The 21,984-nt window shown below is 48.3% G+C and overlaps 1 protein-coding gene across 1 annotated transcript; it reads left to right on the top strand.

The window, feature by feature from the left end:
• Positions 1–1,748: 1,748 nt before the first annotated feature.
• MC3R (melanocortin 3 receptor) lies at positions 1,749–4,548 on the top strand. Its single transcript, XM_032387621.1, has one exon. It carries the CDS (start codon positions 2,170–2,172, stop codon positions 3,136–3,138), a length of 969 nt encoding a protein of 322 aa, XP_032243512.1. The 5' UTR covers positions 1,749–2,169; the 3' UTR covers positions 3,139–4,548.
• Positions 4,549–21,984: the final 17,436 nt, after the last annotated feature.

The raw sequence follows: 21,984 nt of genomic DNA, 5'->3' as shown, positions 1-21,984 counted from the left end.
TAAGAAAATCTCTCCGTTCCACAGTTTTATAAATATTTAAAATGTTCTTCTATTTCCTTATGTGTATTTCTTCTATCTCATACACACACACACACACACACAAAGTTAGACAATAGTTAGATGGATCATTAATCCATCTGGAATGTGTGTGTGTGTGTGTGCGCGCGCGCGTGCATATGTGTGTGTAGGGCCAAAAGGACTCCGTGCTTCCAGAGTTCACATGATCCTCGTGTGCAGCACCAAATGTGATATGAACCAGGTACTGAAGTCTATTGCTAAATTCTGCCTTCTACATTTTCTAGCTCAAAAGGCATCTCGATCCTCCCTGCTACTTAAGAAGGAAGAAGGAGAGGGGCTTCCTGCCCATTGCCTCTCGCACAGTTCCATGGCCAGCCACTCTCAAATCTCTGCCACCCTTCCGCCTGAACATCTCTGCTCCTGTCCTCCCCTGGCCCCACGCCGCCACCTCTTCATCCTGGTTCCAGGCTACCATCATCTATCCGAGACCTCTGAAGCCCTGGCCTCCCTGGTTCCTTGCCCCTCCCCTTCCAATCCATTCTCCACCCTGCAAGGGGGAGTCTTTTTAAAGGGCAGCCCCCTCTCAGCCCCCACTGCCTAAAGCCCTTTCTTCTTCCATGGCCCCCACTGCCTTCAGGAGACAGTCCAAACTCCCACGTACGGTGGATCCAGACATCTCCCGACTTTTGTTTAAAAAAAAAAACCTTTGCAGCCTTATTTCTCAAATTGTGTCTCCCAGCTCCACACTCTGGCCAAACTACTTTCAGTTCCTCAAAAACACCAAGCTTCCTTATAAAATACATAAATCACAGAGATAAAAAATACAGCATAGGGAAGGAATATGGTCAATAATACTGTAATAACATCGTCTGGTGACAGAGGGTAACTACAGATATCAGGCCAAGCGCTGCATAACATATAGAATTGTTGGGTCACTATGTCATACACCTGAAACTAATATAACACTGTGTGTCAACTGTACTTGAGTTAAAAGAAAAAAAACCACCAACCTTCCTTTTCAATAGATATCAATCCTGGCTATGCCCCAGCTCACCTGTCGAAAACTGAACACACATTTGTCCAGGTCCCACCCCTGTGATCCTGATTCAGGAGGTCAGGTGGGTCCCTATACCCACATTCTGTGACGATCCCCACGGCCACTGCTCTTTTGTCTCCAGGTCTGGGGTATGTGAATCCCTCTGCCTGGGACCCTCCACTTACCTCCTTCATTCGACCCCAGCCCCACGCCACCGCTGGATATCACCTCTTCTTCCTCCAAGTCAAGGTTTAGATGCTCTTTCCTCCAGCCTTGTCTCTATCACCTTGACCATCCAGGTTAGGGCCCCCCCAACGCTCCCCCAGCCCCCTGGGCTTCATCATCACGCATTCATCACAATGAAATATAACGTCCTGACTTCTCACCTCCCACCTCGGACACCGAGTCTAGGGGAAACCGGGACAGTGTGTCAGTCTGGTTCACCGTTATATTCCCTGCACCCAGCAGAGACCTGACACAGAGCAGGTGCTCCATAATGATGGCTATTTAAAAAAAAAAAAAAATCAATGAACAAATTGGATGAATGGATACCTGTGGCAGTTTCCATGACCAATAAGAACTGCTCCGCCAAGGCAGCACGCAGATGAGCAGTCTGGCCTGCAGAGGGCACCAGGCTGCTTCTCGAGCTCCCTGCCCGCGCGGGCGCTGCCGCCGTCAGTTGGGGAGGCGCCCGATCGCTGCTCCCTGCTCCGCGGTCCTTTCCCTGCGCTGAAGATGAAGTAGGAGCCTGCCTGCAGCCCGTGTGTGACGGCTGAGTGCTCCCCGCTCACTTCCAGCAGCAGGCACCACATGCCCGGTCCTGCTATGAAAACAGCTGAAACTCCAGGCACCAGTGGCAGCTTTTCCATTCCCAGGTGGGGGTGTGAGAAGGGGTAAGAAGGAGGGAGAAGGACGACGACGCAGAGGAGCGCCCGTCCTGGAAAAGCAGAGGAAAGTTCTCTTGTCCGTCTCCAAGCTGACTTTCTCTCCCTCTCCCTCAGCCTGGACTGGACGGGCATCCACCGCAAGCATCTGGAGGGGGATTCCTTGCCGCCAGCAGCAGCGGGTTCTGGACGCTGCCGGAGCCCCAGCTCCCACCCACCCGTCCCTTAGCAATGAACGCTTCGTGCTGCCTGTCTGCTCAGCCAACACTGCCCGACAGCTCAGAGCAGCTCGCGGCGCCCTCCTTCAGCAACCAGAGCAGCAGCGGCTTCTGCGAGCAGGTCTTCATCAAGCCCCAAGTCTTCCTGGCGCTGGGCATCGTCAGCCTGCTGGAGAACATCCTGGTCATCCTGGCTGTGGTCAGGAACGGCAACCTGCACTCCCCCATGTACTTCTTCCTCTGCAGCCTGGCGGTGGCCGACATGCTGGTGAGCGTGTCCAATGCCCTGGAGACCATCATGATCGCTGTCGTCAACAGCAACTACCTGACCTTCGAGGACCAGTTCATCCAGCACATGGACAACGTCTTCGACTCCATGATCTGCATCTCCCTGGTGGCCTCCATCTGCAACCTCCTGGCCATCGCCGTGGACAGGTACGTCACCATCTTCTACGCGCTGCGCTATCACAGCATCATGACGGTGCGGAAGGCGCTCGCCTGGATCGCGGCCATCTGGCTGTGCTGCGGTGTCTGTGGCGTGGTCTTCATCGTCTACTCCGAGAGCAAGATGGTCATCGTGTGCCTCATCACCATGTTCTTCGCCATGCTGCTCCTCATGGGCACCCTCTACGTGCACATGTTCCTCTTCGCCCGGCTGCACGTCCAGCGCATCGCGGCGCTGCCACCTGCCGGGGGCGTGGCCCCACAGCAGCACTCGTGCCTGAAGGGGGCTGTCACCATCACCATCCTGCTGGGGGTCTTCATCTTCTGCTGGGCCCCCTTCTTCCTCCACCTCATCCTCATCATAACCTGCCCCACCAACCCCTACTGCGTCTGTTACACCGCCCACTTCAACACCTACCTGGTCCTCATCATGTGCAACTCCATCATCGACCCGCTCATCTACGCCTTCCGGAGCCTGGAGCTACGTAACACCTTCAGGGAGATCCTCTGCAGCTGCGACAGCCTGAACCTGGGGTAGGGCGCCACGGCCACGGAAGTGGGCGACAGCTCCGTCGCTGGTGAGCCCCCAACCAGCCAAGGTGTTTAGAAAAAAGAAGAGGGGGTAGATAAATCCTTGGAAGACTTAAAATATGTCAACAGCCATGATTGTACATGTCTTTTGTCTTTGTGCTTGCAAAGCTTTTCAAAGGGGAAAATGGTACGTAACAGGCTTTCTCGAAGGATTCCAAAGTGGGTAAGTCACTGATTTCCCAAAGAGGCCCTGGCGGGACTCAGTGAGGGCTCCTCTGGGTGCTGCCTGTATTCATTTCCATGCACCTGGGGTCTGCAATGCCCACCTGCTCCCTCCAGCGTCCTCCCCGTGTCTCCCTGCTGCAAGTCAGACCAGACGGAAGGACTCTCGTTGACTGTAACAGGGATTCGAATGTCTCCCCAGCAAACCTGTCACAGTTCTGGCTGTCAGCTGCTCAGATGGTCTTGTCCTCATTTTGTAAGAGACTGAGTTTCTATTCTATAACTCGATTTACTGTAAAATAATTGCCTAAAAAATACTGAGCTCTGTGTGGAAGAAGCAACGCTATGTATGGCCCTCTCCTCAACCCCCATCCCAGCCTCCCCCCGAAAATGACCATGGGGATGTAACCTATTTCTATTTCAGCTGCTGTAGTGCTGTTGTCCGGTTCTTATGCATTAAACCTAAGGCAGCTTTCAAAATTCCAATGAAAGGCAGATACAGTGCTTTGGAAAATCAGCACATACCTGTGTACAAAGTATTTTGATACCTTGCTGTTTAAAGGTATAAATTTCCCTCTTTAAAAAAAGAAAAAAAGCTTTTTTCCTAGTACTCCTTTTCTGTCATTAAAGCAAGAGAGGGAATCATGGATGGGAGGACACGTGCCTCAAGAAATGGCTTTACTATAGTTTCAGAGAGTTTCAGAAACTGTGAAAATGCCTGTGGTTTTCTCAGAAGCTCTGTTTTTGCTCACAGTAGCCGTGTCTCTATCACCTGATCTCCTGAGTTATCTGTGAAAGAGAAATTTCTTGGTTCACTGCTCCTTTTTTCTGGCATGGTGTAAAAGTTGGGGTGACCCAGCTCTCAATGCCTGTAGCTTATTAAGCAAAGCATTTCATCCCCGTGAGCATAGGGTGAGCTGTGCTAGGACTGTCTCTGCATGCTACACGCACCCATCAGACCCTCTCCTGCCCTGGAGAACTTCACGCTGTGCTTTCTGGCTGGCCTCACACTGCCCCCCCACACACACCCCCAATGAATTCTTATAATATGCTGTGTCTTTGGTGTACAATTTTGTGTTTTTTCTTGTGCTGGAATATACTGTGGGTTTTTGGTACTTGAAGACATCCTGCCAATAGAAGCAATATCACTTGTCTCTTGCTTTGGTTGTGATGTTTGGAAACAATAAAAGGCTTTTGTGGCTGCTAAACGTGTGACACATTAAAATATGCCACCCGGAAGCATCCTGGTGACTTCTGCACATGGCCCCCACACCTTACACTGTGATTCTGAGTATTTGGTAAATGGCATAAACACTGCCATTGACCACAGTGCTCAGCTTTTCTAGGGCAATGCCTTTCAGCCAAACTACAAAATTCTCCCATTTAGTTTCCAAAAATACCAGGCCATAGTTCCTCGGCCACTGTCACTCTCCATTACTCTAATTGAGATGCCAAATAATAGGTCATGCCCATGGCTACTCAGCCAGCAAATGGGGAATATGGGGAATTGGAATCTTTGAAAATGTATTAACAGCTGTAAAAATTATGATGTCCCTTTTCTATGTAAACAAGATAAAAATAACTTACTTTTCACTCTCTGATATCAGCTTTCACATTACTTCACTTACCTCTCAACAAACTTCTAAAATAGGTGAGTCATGTACCAGATGAAGACCTGGGCAGGAGAGGTAACGTGGCCGTCCAACCACGCCCCGCTGGTTAGGGTCACAGTGTATTTTGTGTCCTGGTGATGATGTCTTTCTGCCCCAACACGATGCTGGCAACAGGTTTCCATATTCAGACCTGACTCAGCTCTCCTCCCTGTACGCATTTTAGCTTACAACAGTGGCACTTCCAGACGTAAATGCCCACAAGAATCACCTGGGATCTTGTTCAAGTGCAAATTCGAATCAGCAGGTCTGGGATGGAGCCTAAGATTCTGCATTTCTGACTCTGACAAGTGCCCAGGGGATGCAACTGCTGGTCTGGGGACCACCTTTCAGAAAGCAAGGGCACAGAGGACTTTCAAAGGAGCATAATGGAAACCCAAAAGTATTCATCTGCCTAGAGTGCTGACCCCGTGCCAAGAACCGTGCTAAGTACTGTATAGGCATCTGCTTCTCTGACCCTTGCAATAACATCATGAGGTAGATACTATGATCACCCTTATTTTGCAGATGAGACACCTGAAACTCAGAGATTAAGGAGCTTGTCTATGAAAATTCAGCTAGCAAGGAGAGAAGCGGAGGTCCAAACAGGCTGCCCAACCCGCATCCCCAAGTCCAACACCAATGCCCTAGCGCCTCTCATGGAAACAGTATAGATGGTTGAGCCATGACCCAACGACATCAGAGGCAATGTGCTGCCATGGAGGGAGACTAATACATATTTCTACAACTCACAAGTCCAGAATTTCATAATAGAGTTTCCACAGAGATGTCATAAAAACCAAGAACCAATTAATCATTTTATTTGCTCTCCTTTTCCAAAGCCTATGGGTAGCCCTGGGGAGTACACCTCTTACTGGGGGTTGAACATTAGGCTGACAGGGCCACTTCATGTGGGAACCCAGTGAACATCTTCAGCAGCAGGAGTTAGGTTTGAAAATGCTTAATCTGGGTAAATAAAAGCTCATCATGATTTTAACTCACATGTTAAGCTACATTCACCTTTCACTCCCATCCCCAAGGCAAGATCACTGCAGTGGTTGACTCCCTGGGTCTCTAGAAATGGTTGCCTGTTGTCCTTAAGTTGAACTTTTGTGCTTAATTCCTATAGGGCTGGGGGCTACAACATACTCAAGCCTCCTCGGCTGAAAACCTTCACCACCCTCACCTCCACCAAAACCCATTCTCCACACAGCAGCCAGTGCAATCCTTTAAAAATACAAATCAGGGGGCACACCTGGGTGGCTCAGTCAGTTAAGCGGCTGCCTTCGGCTCAGGTCGTGATCCCAGGGTCCTGGGATCGAGCCCCACGTCGGGCTCCCTGCTCAGCGAGAGCCTGCTTCATCCTCTGCCTGCTTGTGCTCTCTGTCTCTCTGTCAAATAAATAAAGTCTTAAAAAAAAATACAAATCAGATCATATTGCACTCCTACTCAAAACTCTTCAGTGGCTTCAAATAAAATTCCACTTCCTTACCTGGCCCTAGAAAGCCTTAAAGATCTGATCTCCTCTGGTAAATCCCCAACACCCTCCTGCCCACACTTAACCACCCCCACTGGACTCAAACTCACCATACTCATTCCTGCCCCAGGGCCTTTGTACTTGCTATATCCTCTGCCTCAAGCTTCTTCCCCCCATATCTTGCCATGCTTGGCACCTTTTTATCATTCAGGCTTCAGCTCAGTCCTCTGAGATGCCTTCCCTGACTACTCTTTCTCAAGAAGACCCCATGTATTCACATGGACTATTATTTTATCACAGATCTTGTTGCTATTTTATATTTTCTTATTAGTTTATTCATTTAATTATCATCAGTCTCTCCCACTAGAAAGCAGTGCCCAGCATCTAAAACTGGTCAATAAAGAATATGTGTTAAATGAGTAGGTGACTTCATTAATACACTTAAATATGAGTTCAAGTCTAACCAAAGAGAATATAATATGCCAGTGATCCTCAGATTTGGTGAATGTCAGTAGCAAACATGGAGTCTGAGAAAAACAGCCCCATCTCTGAAAATTACAATCCAGCAGGTCAGAGGTAATGCCAAGCATCTGAAATCTTCAAAATCCACAGGGAATTATGATGCACAGCAAACTATGAGAACTACCTAAACCAACAAGCACTGCTCATTTCTGAAGAATAACAAAAACCAGCACCCAGGGGCTTAAGTTTCTTTCCCACCATTCCCTGTCAAAGTGTCGAGCACCTGCAATTAATGTCGGGCCCTCCAAGAACCAACAACATAAATCTAGAAACTGGGAGCACCAGATGACAAAATGCAGAATAAAAGGAAAACTTGCAATTGAAGAACTCAACCTTTCTCATCTAAGAACACCTATGTGGGAGCCAAATCAATAGAAATAATAATTAGACACTATATGGTGTTAGCATGTGCCTGTCACTGTGCTAAGCGTTCTGATACATTAACTCGCTGAATTCTCACCAAAAGCCCATGACCTAAGCACTACTACCGTTGTGGCCTACAGAAAAGGAAGCTGGATCGTGGAGGAGGTGAAATCGTCTTGACCCAGGCTTCCAAGAGGGTGAGAGACAGAGCTGGACCCCGTAGCCATCGTCAGGATCCGCACCCCACGTGTGAGCCCCAGCGCTACGCACCCCCAGCTGTGTGTGTTCCACACTGATCACTAACCAGCATGTCATCAAGCAGGACTGGGCGCAGATTCTACCTCCCTTCTATGCCGGGAGGAGAATAATTCGTGAAAGCTGGTCTTCACCAAGGGCACAGTTGTGTCACTGATGCTCAATGAGTCCCAAGTGGTGTCCCATGACTCAAATCCGTTCACTCAGAAAAATCTAAGCCCCCAGCACTTGGCTACTCTGGGTAAAAGTCATTAATAACAACAATAACTAATGTTTAGGGAGTGTTTCATTATATGCCAGATACTGTCCTGGGCACTTGACATACGATCTCGCTGAACCTTCACAACTATCTTCTAAGACCGTGGTTCTCAACCAGGGACCATGCTGACCCCAGGGTCCATCTGACAATGTCTGCAGACTCCTGCGGGTCACATCTAGGGTGGGGGTGGTCCTGGCATCTAACAAGTAGCGGCGAGAGCTGCTGCTAAACGCCCTACGATGTACAGGACAGGCCCCCACAACCAAGAATTATCTGCCTCAATGCCAACGGCACTGAGCTTCAGAAGCCTTGTTGTAAGGTAAATAACCTCCATCCTCACCATCTCACAGATGTGCAAAATGAGCTTGTCCAAGATCACGCTGCTTCCAGAAAGCCCTAGCCCAGAGCCCAGGCTCTAGACTCAGCCCATCATTAATTCAGCACATGGAGGGGGCCTCCTCTGTGCTAGCCCCTCCCAGGTGGGCAGGTGGATGGGGCCCTGCCCTGCCGGAACGCCAGCTTATCAGGGAGATGACAGGTACAATGACAGGAACAGGTAGGAAGGGCGGCTGAGGGCTGCAGAAGCACAGAGCGGCCCCTCCCCTAGCCAGGGACACCCTCAGGGGGAGCCTTGAGGAGGAGGAAACGGAAAGGGAGGTGAATGAGAAACAAGTGGAGGAAACCAGAAGCAGCACATGCCAGAAACTAAAGAAATCTCAATGACCCTGGAGGCCCAGGGCCATGCCTGGACCACGAAACTCCTGGCTTCACTGCCCAGGTAGCTCTAGAAAAGGCACCTAAGAGCCTCTAGGGAGTCCTGTAATCATCTTTCCCTGGGGACTACTTACAGCTCCTCAGAACCTTCTGGTCCCCAAAAGGGATTAGACCCGGTGTCAGAAATGTCAGCTTACCTAAGCTAAGCCCCTTTGCATCTCTCCCAGGTGAGCCTCCCATGTGTTTCTTGCTGAGCAGAGAGAGGATTTGGGAAGCTCCCCCCTCCGCACCCTGACCGGCCGCAGAGCCCACGGGTTAGTGAGAGCTCCGCACAGGCGGCCTGGCTGGGGTGGCAAGCCCGGTGGGAAATGCCGAGTCCTGCAGGGTTACAGCATGAGCTCACTGAGTCCCCAGTCCCGCCATGGTGTGAAGGCGGGTCAGGGAGGTGCAGATAAAAACCAACACTCAAGGACACCCAAGGCTGGGCTATCGTAGCAGAGAGGAAAAGGAGGCTTCGGGGCAATGACACTAGGCCTAGGTGTGAATCCTCAGGCCCATTTTTTACCTCTGTGAGCTCCGTCGCTCACCTGTAAAAGGGAGGTTCGACCCACTTACCTGGCGGCATTTAGTTGTGACAAATGAATGCAATGTCACAAGGTCCAAAAAATAATCAACATATGAATTTCACAGTCCCTTTCCCTCCACTGGCTTGCCCCTAGAAATTTCTGCAATCGCCTGCAAGCTGCCTGCCCCTCCTCCCCCGGGTCCCTGCAAATGGCTGTCACTAGGGAGGGGGAGGAAGGGCAGAGGAAGGGGTGAGGTGGAAGTCAGCCCAATGTTTCCCATTTCCCAAAGTACAGAGTAAGTTCCACAAGGGTATGCAAGATGGTCTGCAATGGCCCACATATCAACACCTGCCAACTGTTTCTATTGTAATAGAAAACTCTCCCAAGTAAACCACAATTTGAGTATTTGGATTTATATTTGTACTGTAAGTATGTCCAAATGCATATTACATTGTTTACGAAACTCGTGATCTCTTACGTAGTGTTGCTCAGGATGGGACTCAGGTAGTGTTTACAAATAAAGACGTGAGTTGGCTATGATGAAACTATTCAGTAAATGGGTCACGGACACAACACCATCATCAGGGACACACACGAACGAGTGAAGTTTGAGAAAATCTAGCCCAAAGGTTTTCATCGTAAAAAGAAAAGGACTGGAGGAGAGGAAAAAATGGTCAGGAAATGGGGCAAGAGGGGAGAAGCTGCCATCCATCCATGTGAGTTTAGAGAAGGGCAAAGGTAGAGTTGGGATTTGCAAAGAGGCTTCTGGTGCGATTTTCTCTGGTCCCTAGGCATTCTCTCTGGACGCCACGGCGACTGGCACTGAAATCCACCCGGGTTTTTCAACCTTGGCACCACGGACCTCGGAGCCAGATGATTCTGGCCTGGGGCCGCCCCGTCACATTGTAGGACGTTTACCGGCATGCCTGGTCTCTACCCACTAGCAGCCGGGAACACCCTCACAACACGACACATGGCAACGGCAACACGTCTCCAGACACTGACGTCCCAGGCTGGGGGAGGGCAAACCCACCCCCAGCGGAGAACCACTGCAATACGCTCATCCTTTCTCTGCACCTTCTTTCTTTGTGATGCCACACTGAGACTGAACCAAGTGATTTATGCAGGCTGCCAAGGGATGTGTGCAAACATCCTATCGAGGAGTCTTGAAAATACAAAGTGCTCAGAAAATGGTGTTGTTGTACTAGGTCAAATAATCTCTCATTCAAGAGGACACCCACAGCATGGTGAGGATTGCCATGGGCTGAGTGGCCCCCCATCCACCTCCCAGAGAACTTACCACGTTGTGTAACTGTTCTGTGAACTTCTCTCTCTTTTCTGCCAGTGAGCAAACTGAAGTTAGCAACGTGGAAAGGGTGCCAGGAGACTCAGCAAATGGAAGCATGGGCCTCTGACATGGGAATTGGCAATTAGCTGCACAGACATAGAAGAAAACCCTCATTCCCAGAATTCCCGTGTGATCTTTTTTTATCCAATCTCTGAGGTCAGACAGACCTGTGTTCCAAGCCTGCATCTTCAACTTGCTGCATAAAGAATGTAAATTCTCATAAACCAAGTAGAAATCTGGCAGCCACTAAACCGGGACTTTATTTTATAATTAAATTGTTTTCTTTGGCAGGAGGGGAGGTCCCTGAGGGGTTGGAAGCTCTTCTATTTCTCAATCCACTCGTGAAAATTCATTACACTTTATTATTTATGTACTTTTTAAACATACAGGAAAGTTCTTACAAATTCTCTGCTTTGCCAGGTTTTGTGACAGGCCACGCAGGAAGGATGTCTACTCCAGAGCCAAGAGTTGGCTGAAGTGCAGAAGCAGAATGGGGTGAGTTGCTCTAGCCAAAGAAATACATTTCCCATAAGAGACCTGCAGAATCAACTCAGCTCTCCAAACACTTTATAGGCTACACATCTGACCTGAGCAATATAGATACACTCATGTTCCTGGCAGTGTTTTGTTTTTAATTGTGGGGGGAAAGGTCCTTCCTTGCACTTACTGTGTTTATGCTCTGACATGTGCTGATTTTGAAGAGGTTGACACATCCCACTGAGCACAAGAGGGAACACAAGAGCAATGTCACAGATGGTCTTTTGGGGTGAATGCCACAAAAGTGGCTTTGAAGGACTCTGTTTATCAGCAAAGGAAAGGCTGTGTGCCCCACCCTGAAAAGACTGGGTGGCCAAATGGAGGAAACTCAGAGCTGAAATTCGGGAGAGCCCGGGACCAGGCACGGTTCTAGGCTCGTGTGACCCTGAGCAAGTCTGTCACCGTCTCTGGGCTTCGGGCACACGCCGGTGCAAGTGGCAGAGCTGGACTTGGTGGGTGGTTTTCAACCCTTGTCCGTGTCCGTGGCAGTCACAGGTAGCCGCTGCTTCAGCACGGTGGCTCACGTGGCACAGACCCCACCTCCGTATCAGCCACAAGGCAGATGCCTGGCCCACACCTGACCATCTGTGGATCCTCCACCTCGGGCACAGTAACCACATCTGTGACCCAAGGCAGCCCGGGGAGACCCCATACCTGCTCTGGAACCACTGAGAATCACAGGCCCTCGTGCCCCCGGAACTCTGGGTACCAAGCTGCCAGGGCTGCAGGCGGGAGGGACCAGTCTGTGTGAGGATGAAGCCAGCACCAAAGGAAGCAGGCAGAAGGAGAGAGAAGACTGCTGCTGTTATTATTGGAGCACCTGCATCCTCCTATGCCTGAAGCTAGTCCTAAACCTGGCCTTTCGGTTACTGAGCTACTGCCATTTATAAGCAACAGCATTCTGACAAATACTATCCATTCCTCAGGGACCAAGGGGGGAGAAGTCAGGTGGGGGTTGGGGGGAGAAGGGCAGAAAAGTAAGAACAGATAAGGACTCCAAGCTCCAAGCTCAATGAGACCATCTCTGGTGTGATCCGGTGTGCATACTGTGTTTACATGTAAGATCAGATTTGCAAAAACAGCTGAAAACAAAGACAAACCACTAGAGTAGATGATCCAAGGAAACCTCTGGTCTGCCCTCGTATTATACTAAGGGTAAGGGTAAAGCAAGCAGAACTGCAAGGAAACATTTCTAATTAAGGGATGAAAAGGAAGGTAGAAAACTGGACAACCAAGCCAAAGTTTCCAGTATGCTGGGCCAGTCACTTCCTCCTCAGTGATCCCTCCATCTTTAGATGCACCTGTCTCATGCACTGCTCTTATGCTATCATCACTGGAGAATATGATGATGTTAACGCAACCCGGGTTTTCTTGGCAGCCAGATTCAGAGGGAAAGACATGCCCATGTCGGGCAGATACTCTGAGAAACGGCAGGGAATTGCATGGATCTCAGGAGTTTGGGAACAGACAGCAAAGAGCAGAGTGTCTGCGGAAGGAACAAGAAGGGTCTGGAAGTCTAGTGGGGACAAAATCTGAAATGCCTGTGGTCACCAGTGCTTGGAGCAATGGATTTACCCTTTGGACGTGGGGGCCGCAACAAAGTGCTGAGTCCCACCTCAAGGTGGTCCCAGGGCATGGACTTGGGGTGCCCACAGCGGGGAGCAGGAAAGGTTCAAATTTTATTCATGTCTGCCAACTCTTCCCATCCCTCGTCCCCTCTTCCCCTCCCCTAACTGGGAGCACTGTGAGGAGGCGGGCTCCAGCTGACTTCCCCAAGTCCACCCCAGTCCTGGTCCAAAGCAGGCACTCGGAAAACATTTGAGGAGTGAACGAACGGATGTGAGCAAACGGTCCCTCATCTTTAACTCATTCAAACAGAGCAATGTTGTAGCACAGGGCCCAAGGTCATGAACTTTAGAAGCAGGCAAGACCCCCTGAATTCGGCCCAGGGCCCTGCTTCTCACAGCCTCTCACCTGAGACAGTAATTTATTTCTGTTTCCTCACCAAGAAAAATGGTAACACTCGCACCTAGGTCAAGCGTGGTTGAGACGTTTCAATGAAATAAAACTAATAAGACTCGCTATCGTGGTGCTTGGGGCCCATCAACATCGTTCCCACTGCTAATATTATCATTAAAGAAAATTAGTGGGTCATCTTGTTCCATTCTGGGCACACCCCATGGGGCTTCTCAGACAGGAATATGCACCCACAAGTCCCTGGGGATCTTGCTGAGCTGCAGCTTCTGATTCACGGCACTGGGGTGGAGCCTGGGGCCCTGCATTTCTAACAAGGGCCAAGCTGACGCCCTTGCTGCTGGTCTCAGAACCACACCTTGGGTGGTGAGGCCTCCCACAACTGAGACATCAGAAATGAGGACGAGACAATTTTCCACAGCGGAAAGTCAGAGTTTAAGATGAATTCTTGACAAAATAATATCATTGATTCCATCCCAGGAGGCCAAAGGAAAATCAAAAGGGATGGTGAGCAAGTGAAATCATCTTGAGTATTTCTTCTTAAGGAGTCATTTCCCAGGCCCCCTTCTAGCACAGGCAGCCTCCCCCCCAGCCCAGAGCAGCCACTTGTCTGGGATGAAATGAAGCAAGCAGGTGAGTCATCGGTGTGGCAGACATGGGCAGGAGTCCCCTGGAAGACAGTCCGCTTTCTGAACACCCACGACGGAGACAACTGCATCCATCAGAAAACTCCAAAGGCAGTAAAAACAGGCCGAGTAGCAAGCAAGGCCATGGAGCCTCCGGGGGACAGAAAGGCGAGTAAGGGTGACACAAGACTTCTAGAATTATCGTCACTGGTTCTACATGAACCAGAAACACTCAGAGCCGTGGTTCTCAATTTTGGAGGCACCTGGCAAAACTTCAAAAATTCTGATTCTGGGTCCTAGCTGCCAGAGAATTTAATTGTTAGGGAGTGCAGCCCCATGGCACGGATTTTTTTTTTTTAAACCTCCAATGTGATGTTTTGGATATTTGGAATCAGGTCAGGATTGGAATGCCATCAGTGCTGGGTGATGCTCACCCCTCTGCGCCTAGAGTCTCCCATCTATGAGATGAGAATAGAAACTAGCTTCAGGATAACGGTGAGCCTCACAGATAAAAAGTGCCAAGACTCTACTCAGTATACGGCAGTCATTCCTGGGCATCTTCTTGCCCAAATAAGACCTCATCTTCTTTAACTTAGATCTTACCTAAAGTCCCGAGCCAATTTACCAGTCATCCGCTTCGCAACTGCTTATTTTCCGAAGACGTTAGGCTTCAAATATCCCACTCGGCACATACACCGCACACTCCCTTCTGAGCCGCCTGTTCTTCTCCACACCCGCATCTTCTCTTCCACCATCACAAATATGGGTTGAGTGTTTAATATGGACCAGCTACCATACCTGGGGCTGGGGAAGGAACACTGAGCATGACGGCCCTGTCTTCAGGAAGCCTGGTGGCAAGTGGAGAGACTGCCCTGGGACAAGCAAGGTCCAGATTCCCTTTTAAAGCGCAAGTTGGCAGGAAAGGAACACACAGCTCCAGGCAGATTGATCTCTTCGCTGTGTCTCCATGACACAATCACTCGGCCATTCCGTGCCTTGGTTTTCTCTGTAACATGAATGGCTCTTGTTCTCACCAGCCATCCTTCAGTGGGTAAGCGGGCCAAAAAGGTACTAAGGAACACTCCATCAAGTGGATCCAAAACTGCTCCAGACTTCCCTCCCACAGTGAGATCACTTCCCCAACAAAGGAAGAGAGAAGGAAGCAATGGCAAACAAAGCAAACAAGCCAGGCCAAAGGCAAACAAACTGCTTTGTGCGCTCTAGAGCTCAGCCAGAAACACTTAGTAAGGTCAGAATTTGCTCCACAACACTTAGGAACAGGAGATAGCATATTATTCTCATTTTTAAAAATAAAATTCTGGGGGCACCTGGGTGGCTCTGATGGTTAAGCGTCTGCCTTCGGCTCAGGTCATGGCCCCAGGGTCCTGGGATCGAGCCCCGTGTCAGGCTCTCTGCTCAGCGGGAGCCTGCTTCTCCCTCTCCTTCTACTGCTCCCCCTGCTTGTGCTGTCTCACTCTATCAAATAAATAAATAAAATCTTTTAAAAAACAAATAAAATAAAATTCTGATGACTTCTATTTATTCCAAACATGAGCAGAGTCAAGACTCTTACAATTGCAAGCAACAAAAATTCATCTCACACTGGCTTAAGAAAAAAAAAAGAGGGAGGAATGAATTCAGGCCCTGCTACATCTAGAACACTGAAATGATGTCATCAGAAATCTCTGTCTCTCGAGACTAATTTCCTCTCCTCTGGCTTCTTTCTTAGGGAGGTTTTTTTTTTTTTCACACAGTGGGCCCAAAAGCATGAGACTCTATTCTATCAGCTCACTCCTCCAGTAGAAAACAGCTTCTCTTTCCCCATAGTCCCCCTACTCATGTCCCACCACCCAAAAGAGAAGAGAACAAACTTCAGGCCAACTAACTTAAATCAGACACCAATCATCGTATCTGTTGCCGGCCAGTGCCTTCACTCAGGCCTGGATGGACCCCCAGCCGGCCACAGGAACCCCCTGTGAGCGAGCTAGGTGCTGCTTGCAAGATAAGTAGGCACGCCAGGCGCTGTCCATGGTCTCTGGTCTCTCGCTCTGCAGCGCTGCTCCTCCAAGTACTCTCAACTGGCTCCTCTGGGGGCTCCATCTACATGGCCCGCTTCACAGTTCTTTTGTTTCCCATAAAATATACCTGCTAATCCCTAACTAACTCTTCAGTGCATTCATTTTAAGCTAATGAAATATTGTTTAAAGAGTCTATGCAGAAACACAAACATGATAGAAAAGATACTGAGTAGGGACGCCTGGGTGGCTTAGTCGGTTGAGTGTCCGACTCTTGATTTCCACTCAGGTCATGATCTCAGACTCATGAGATGGAGCCCCACATTAGGCTCCGTGCTGACTGGGGAGTTGGATGGAGATCCTCTCCCTTTCTCTCGGCCCCTCCCCGCCCCGGCATGCACTCTCTCTCTAAATAAATTAATTAAATCTTTAAAAAGAAAGAAAAGATACTGAGATTTTAACTGGGTGGTCCTACAAGTTTGGTTTTCTAGTTCTTACTTTCAAACATTCAAGGGCTAAATGGTTTGCTTCTCACCCCCAGTCTTGACCTTGGTTTCTAAAAACCATTAGCAGGAAGCTTTGACCTTTCTGGGCCTTGGTACTCTTCAACACTAATCAAGTTGGATGCGTCTTACGGATCAGACAGAAATATAAGTAGACAGGGGCGCCTGGGTGACTCAGTCGGTTGGGCATCTGACTCGTAGTTTCGGCTTGGGTCACAATCTCAGGGTCATAGGATTGAGCCCCGTGTCAGGCTCTGCACTCAGCGGGTAGTCTGCTGGGGATTCTCTCTCCTTCTCACTCTGCCCCTCCCCTGGCTCCTGCTCATGTTCTCTCTCTCTCTTCAAAATAATAAATAAATAAATGGTTTTTTAAAGAGAAATGTAAGTAGACAGTATCTTACCTTTTAAAAGAGCAGTGTAAAAAGAAAACAAATGGACCATTTCCTTAAATAGCACTTCCATTTGGAAACTCCCCTCTTCCCATCACAACTCACATACGTAGTGCAACTATTATTAAAATAAGTAGGTTATTCAAGCAAATGTTCTAGAAGCATTATTCATAATAGCCAAAAAGTGGGAAAACCCAAATGTCCACTGACCGGTTGAAGGGATAAACAAAATGTGAAATGTTACTCAGCATAAAAAGAAATGAACACATTTACAACACAGATGAACCTCAAAAACATGATGCCAAGTGAAAAGAAGCCAGACACACTAGACTAGATTTTGTGCGATTCCATCCATGTGAAACCTCTAGAAAAGGCAAATTCATAGAGACAGAAAGTAGATTAGTGGCTGTGTGGAGCTGGGGGTAGGGACGGAATGAACTGTAAACAGGCACAAGAGATCCTAATGAGGGGACAGAAACACCCTAAAACTGGATTGTGGTGTTACTATGCGACATAATAAAAAGATTGATATTTGGTCTTTGTCTCTGGTTCCTGGCACAGGCTCCTAAAGTCCTTAGAATCTCTTGCATGATGACAGTGAATTTGTACGCTAATGAGATGAGCTGGTGGGGGTGGGGGACCCTGAGATAGCTTCAGGTTGAGGGCTGGTGGCCAGAGAGACCAAGGGCATGATCAGAAGGTTGCAAGTTTCAGCCCCAGCCCAAGGAAGGAAAGAAGAGCTGAAGACTGAGTAACTCACCAATAACCAATGATTCACTCAGTCCTGACTCTGTAGGGGAACCTCCACAAAGACCCCTAAACGGTGGGGGTTCAGGGAGGTTAGCAACCATATCAAGGACCTGGGAGGTCGGCACACACTCCTTCCCACATACCCTGCCCTGGGCATCACTTCCATTTGGCTGTTCCTGAGCTGTGTCCTTATGATAAACCGGTAATGGTTAAGTAAAGTGTCTTCCTGAGTTCTGTGAGTCATTCTAGTGAATTATCTAACCTGAGGATGGGGATGTGGGAACCCCAATGTATAGCTGGTCAGTCAGAAGTGCAGGTGACAACCTGAGACTTATAACCAGTCTCTGACCTGAGGACATTATTGTGGGTGAGCCCTTAACCTGGGGGTCTGCACTAACTCCGGGTAGTCAGTGTCAGAATGGAACTGAACTGCAGGACACCCAGGGGATGTCCAGAGAGTTGGCAAATTGGTTGGTATGGGAGAGAAACGCACACATTTCATGCCAGAAATGTGAGTAAACACGGTTCATTGCACAACTGAGTAAAATTACTAAAAATCACTGACTGTACACTTAAAATGGGTGAATTTTGCAGTATGTAAATTACATTTCAATAAGGTTGTTTAAAAAAGTAAACCTGCCAGGAAATAGACAAATGACATGAGGTGTTGCACACGTTGTCCCAAAACACAATGTTCAGGGACCCAGCTACCTGTATTGGCAGAAAGTCCAAACCGCCCCCCAAAGATACTCCAACACCCTCTATTTTCATTAGTGTCAGGGAGGGAAGGGTCAGTCCTGCTCATGCCTTTCTCCAAGAACAAATTAGACGCATGCCCTTTGAGACCAAGGATGAGCCCAGTGTGGAACCCCACTCCACCAACACTATGCCCCACCCCACAGTGGCCCAGACCCCCACTATCTCAGGGACCAGACCCCTTAACCTTGCTCAAGCTGCAAATTCTTGGGGCATAGACCTCCCACAGCAACCTACACCCAGCACTTCAATGTACTCCCAGTTCCACGTCAGACCCAACCCCCAGGGGTCCTGCCACTCACCCACTATGCAGGTTGCCATTAAAAAGTAGGGGATGCTCCATTCAATTTTAAGTTTCAGATAAACCTATATTTTTTTCAATATAAATATATCCCAAATATTGAATGGGACATATTTATAATAAAAAATTATCGTTTATCTTGCAACCCTCCATAGGGAATGAATGAGATGGTTCTAATGAGATCTACTTTTATTCACTAAATCTGGCAACACTACCCCCCCCCCCCACAGCTATTTTATCTCCTGGGACTCTTTTTCTTCCCTGCTTCTGGATCTTTGTTGGAGCCCAGCCCACACACACAGTAGGTCTTCTTAACTTCAATCCCAGGGAGAGGCAGTTGTATTATCAACCTTTTCCCTTCCAGAAGTTTCCAGGGCTTCTTAATGTTAGTCGGACTGCCTTCCCCTAAGCTCTACACTGCAAAGGCCAGGGCAGCCTTGCTAAGTCCAATAAAAACTCCACTTTCCCGGTGTCCCCTGAGCCAGCAACACCTCCTCACCTCACACTGGTACGACTCAGAGGAACTTCAAGGGACAAAAGCATCAGTAACTGTATCTACGCAGAGACCAAATGGCAGCTTCTCTTGCTGAAAAGAAAAGTTAGCACATGCCCTACCTTCGTGCAGGACCAGCACTTGGCTCGGGAGATTCTTGTTAGCACTGATATTTGCAATTTCTACAGCACCTACGCTGTGCCAGGCTGTGAAGTGAGGAACCCGGAGCCCTGTGAGGACCACAGCAGGAAAGGGGACTAATATTTACTGAGAGTGTACTGAGCACCGGGCACCATTCCAAGGGCTTTCAATGTACCAGTGTGTTCAATTTCATGCTTATTTCCTTCCCTTCACACCCTTGGATGAAGAAACTGCTTATTATCCACCTTTTACAGATAGGAAAACAAAGACACAGAGCAGGTAAGAAACCATGCCCAAGACAGGCACCAGGTGTGTAGCCACATGCTTAACCACACAAGTTCTAGGAATCAACCACTGACTGACCAAATACTGGTCCAGGAAGCCTATGTCATCCTTCGTAAGGGGCTTGCGTGATGGGATCAGATCGTGGGGCATTCAGACATGGATTGTACCACCCACGAACTGGGCATCATCCAAAACACCATCCAAAACGGCCACTACTTACTGGGAACTGGCTCCATGCCAGTCACTGGGCTAAACCTACCATGCGGATCTGAAAGTCTGAAAGGATGATGTCACTTGCTCCTTTAATTTTATTTCATCTTCGAAACCGCAGAGCAATCATCCTCATTTCACTGAAGCTGATACTGAGGGTCAGAGAGGCAAGACGGGAGCCAGAAGCCGGAGCTCTCCACTATGGCCCAATGATACAATCTGTAAGATGGGGCTGAGGAAAGAGCCTCAGTCATTTCATAATAAAAAATAAATTGTTAAAGGACTTGAAAGTTTAAACCATTTTAAAAAGGAAAAGCTAGCATTTGTTTAAAAAAAAGAAAATAATCAAAGCTGGAAGTCTGAAGAAGACCACACTCTGTCTGGCTTTACGTGTCCATGACTGGATAATGATTGGGTGTTCAGTACACATACAATAGAATTAATCTCATTAAATGGGACAAGAGTGATTGTTGCTGCCTAGAAAAAAAAAAAAAAATCTTAATAATTATACATTCCCCTCTAAAATGAAAGGTCAGGCTGTCCTATCCAGTGAAACTGTCACACGAGCCATTAGCCATTTAAGCCAATGAAGTTCTGTCTTTAGTGTTTTGATTGACTTCAAAAGCTGCTCTTAATGCCTGGTGCCTCCCTCTTCCATGTCCGGTACATGTCATGCAAGGAACAGACCCAGCCTAGACAGGTACAAACCACTGGCCCAGGCAAGTCCTTTAAGAGCAAAGACACTGAATCTGAGACACACTGTCCCTTTGTCATTTGGAACCTGCAGCGTCCCCCCTTGCCAAATGCCCAAAGACAGCTCGAGCAAAACTCATGGACTGAGCAAATTAACGCCACTCTTGGGATCCACTTGTGGTCTTGTACAACAGGCATTCTTGGGGATCCTGAGCTTTTGTTGAACAAATCCCCATTTTTGTGCTTTTCTCTGAAAGCCCTTACTGGAATTCATTTCTCAGAAGTGATGATTCCTCTCTTGGAATTAATCTGCAAACAAAACGGGCTGTGTTGAGGGGTACAGGAATGAGGGGAGAGGAGGTGCCTTCCAGTATGAACAGTATTAATGTAATCATAACAACATATATTGACTAGAGTTTTGGTTAAAATCTGTGGTAATGAGGGGCGCCTGGGTGGCTCAGTCGGTTAGGTGTCTGCTTTCGGCTCAGGTCATGATCCCAGCGTCTTGGGATCGAGCCCCGCATTGGGCTCCCTGCTCAGCGGGGAGCCTGCTTCTCCTTCTCCCTCTGCCTGCCTGTCTGCCTGCTTGTGATCTCTCTCTGTCAAATAAATAAACAAAATCTTTAAAAAAAAAAAAATCTGTGGTAATGATATTGTCATAGAGTGACACAGAAGGATAGGGAAGCTAAATCCTCACTTTCTATGGTGGGAAACCCACAGATGACATCTAATATGTGGAACCAAGTAGACCCGGAGGCAGACTGCCATCCAACCGGACAAAACGCAGACCTCCCCTGTCCGACTGTCTTCCTAGGGCCGCTGGTTATCACGGGGACAAGAGGCTTTTGTAAGTCACGCTGCATGGTCACCAAACAATAGCAACAAAGGCTAGTAATGCGACAGGACCTGATAACGTTTTAGAGAAGAGAGAAGGACAGAAGCAACCTGCTGGGCACCATGCTGGAAGCTTTAGGTGTATATGTCACCAAGTCCCACAGCCCTGCGTGGTGGCTGCCACTGCCCACAGGCTTTGGTAGTGAGAAACAGGCTCTGAGAACCTAGCTGCATTTCCCAGGCCACACGGCAAGCTGGAGTCAGGATCACACTCCAGAGCCCTCTCCATCCTGACCTGTGGTTTGCCTGCACTGCGGGGCACAGAGCACACTCCTCTGCGGGTGAAGGCACAGGGCAAATACAACTGAGAATAACTTTCTGGTTTTACGGTAAAAATGCCTCCACTCTGCTAATGTATCACAATAGCTATAACATGTTTTCTTGCATAAGCACAGATTAAAAAAAAAAAAAACCATCTAGCAGGTGCTACATTCCTGGCTCCAGACCCCATAAGGGGCAAGTTAATGACTCATTTAGTAACCCCCATGATGTTCCTTAACATTTAAAATGAAATGGACAAAGTCTTTTATGTGCTATAAAAGAAAAAAGCAGCCCAACAGGTGCATTAAAAGGCTGTATTTTAAAAAAGCATTTCTGTTTATAATTATTGGCATTTGTGCTTTAATGCAAGATGAAAATCCTTCTGCTTAACACACTGAATGTCTCTCGAGGGAGGGAGTAAAAAAAAAAATCAAGTCTGCCTTGAAACCAAACTACCTTTTCAAACAGCCTGAGTTTCCCAGTAGTTTCCCTGAGTTGCCCTTACATCTAGGAGGTGATTTTGGACTATGAACAACACCCCTCTCTTTCTTTTTTAAAAGCTTATTTATTTATGTTTTTAGTAATCTCTACACCCAACGTGGAGCCCAAACTCACGACCCCAAGAGTAGCATGCTCTTCCGACCAAGCCA

This window comes from Phoca vitulina, unplaced genomic scaffold (assembly GCF_004348235.1).
Source record: "Phoca vitulina isolate PV1807 unplaced genomic scaffold, GSC_HSeal_1.0 scaffold50, whole genome shotgun sequence".
In the NCBI taxonomy this organism is placed as follows: Eukaryota; Metazoa; Chordata; class Mammalia; order Carnivora; family Phocidae; genus Phoca; species Phoca vitulina.
This window is presented reverse-complemented; position numbering and strand designations above follow the sequence as displayed.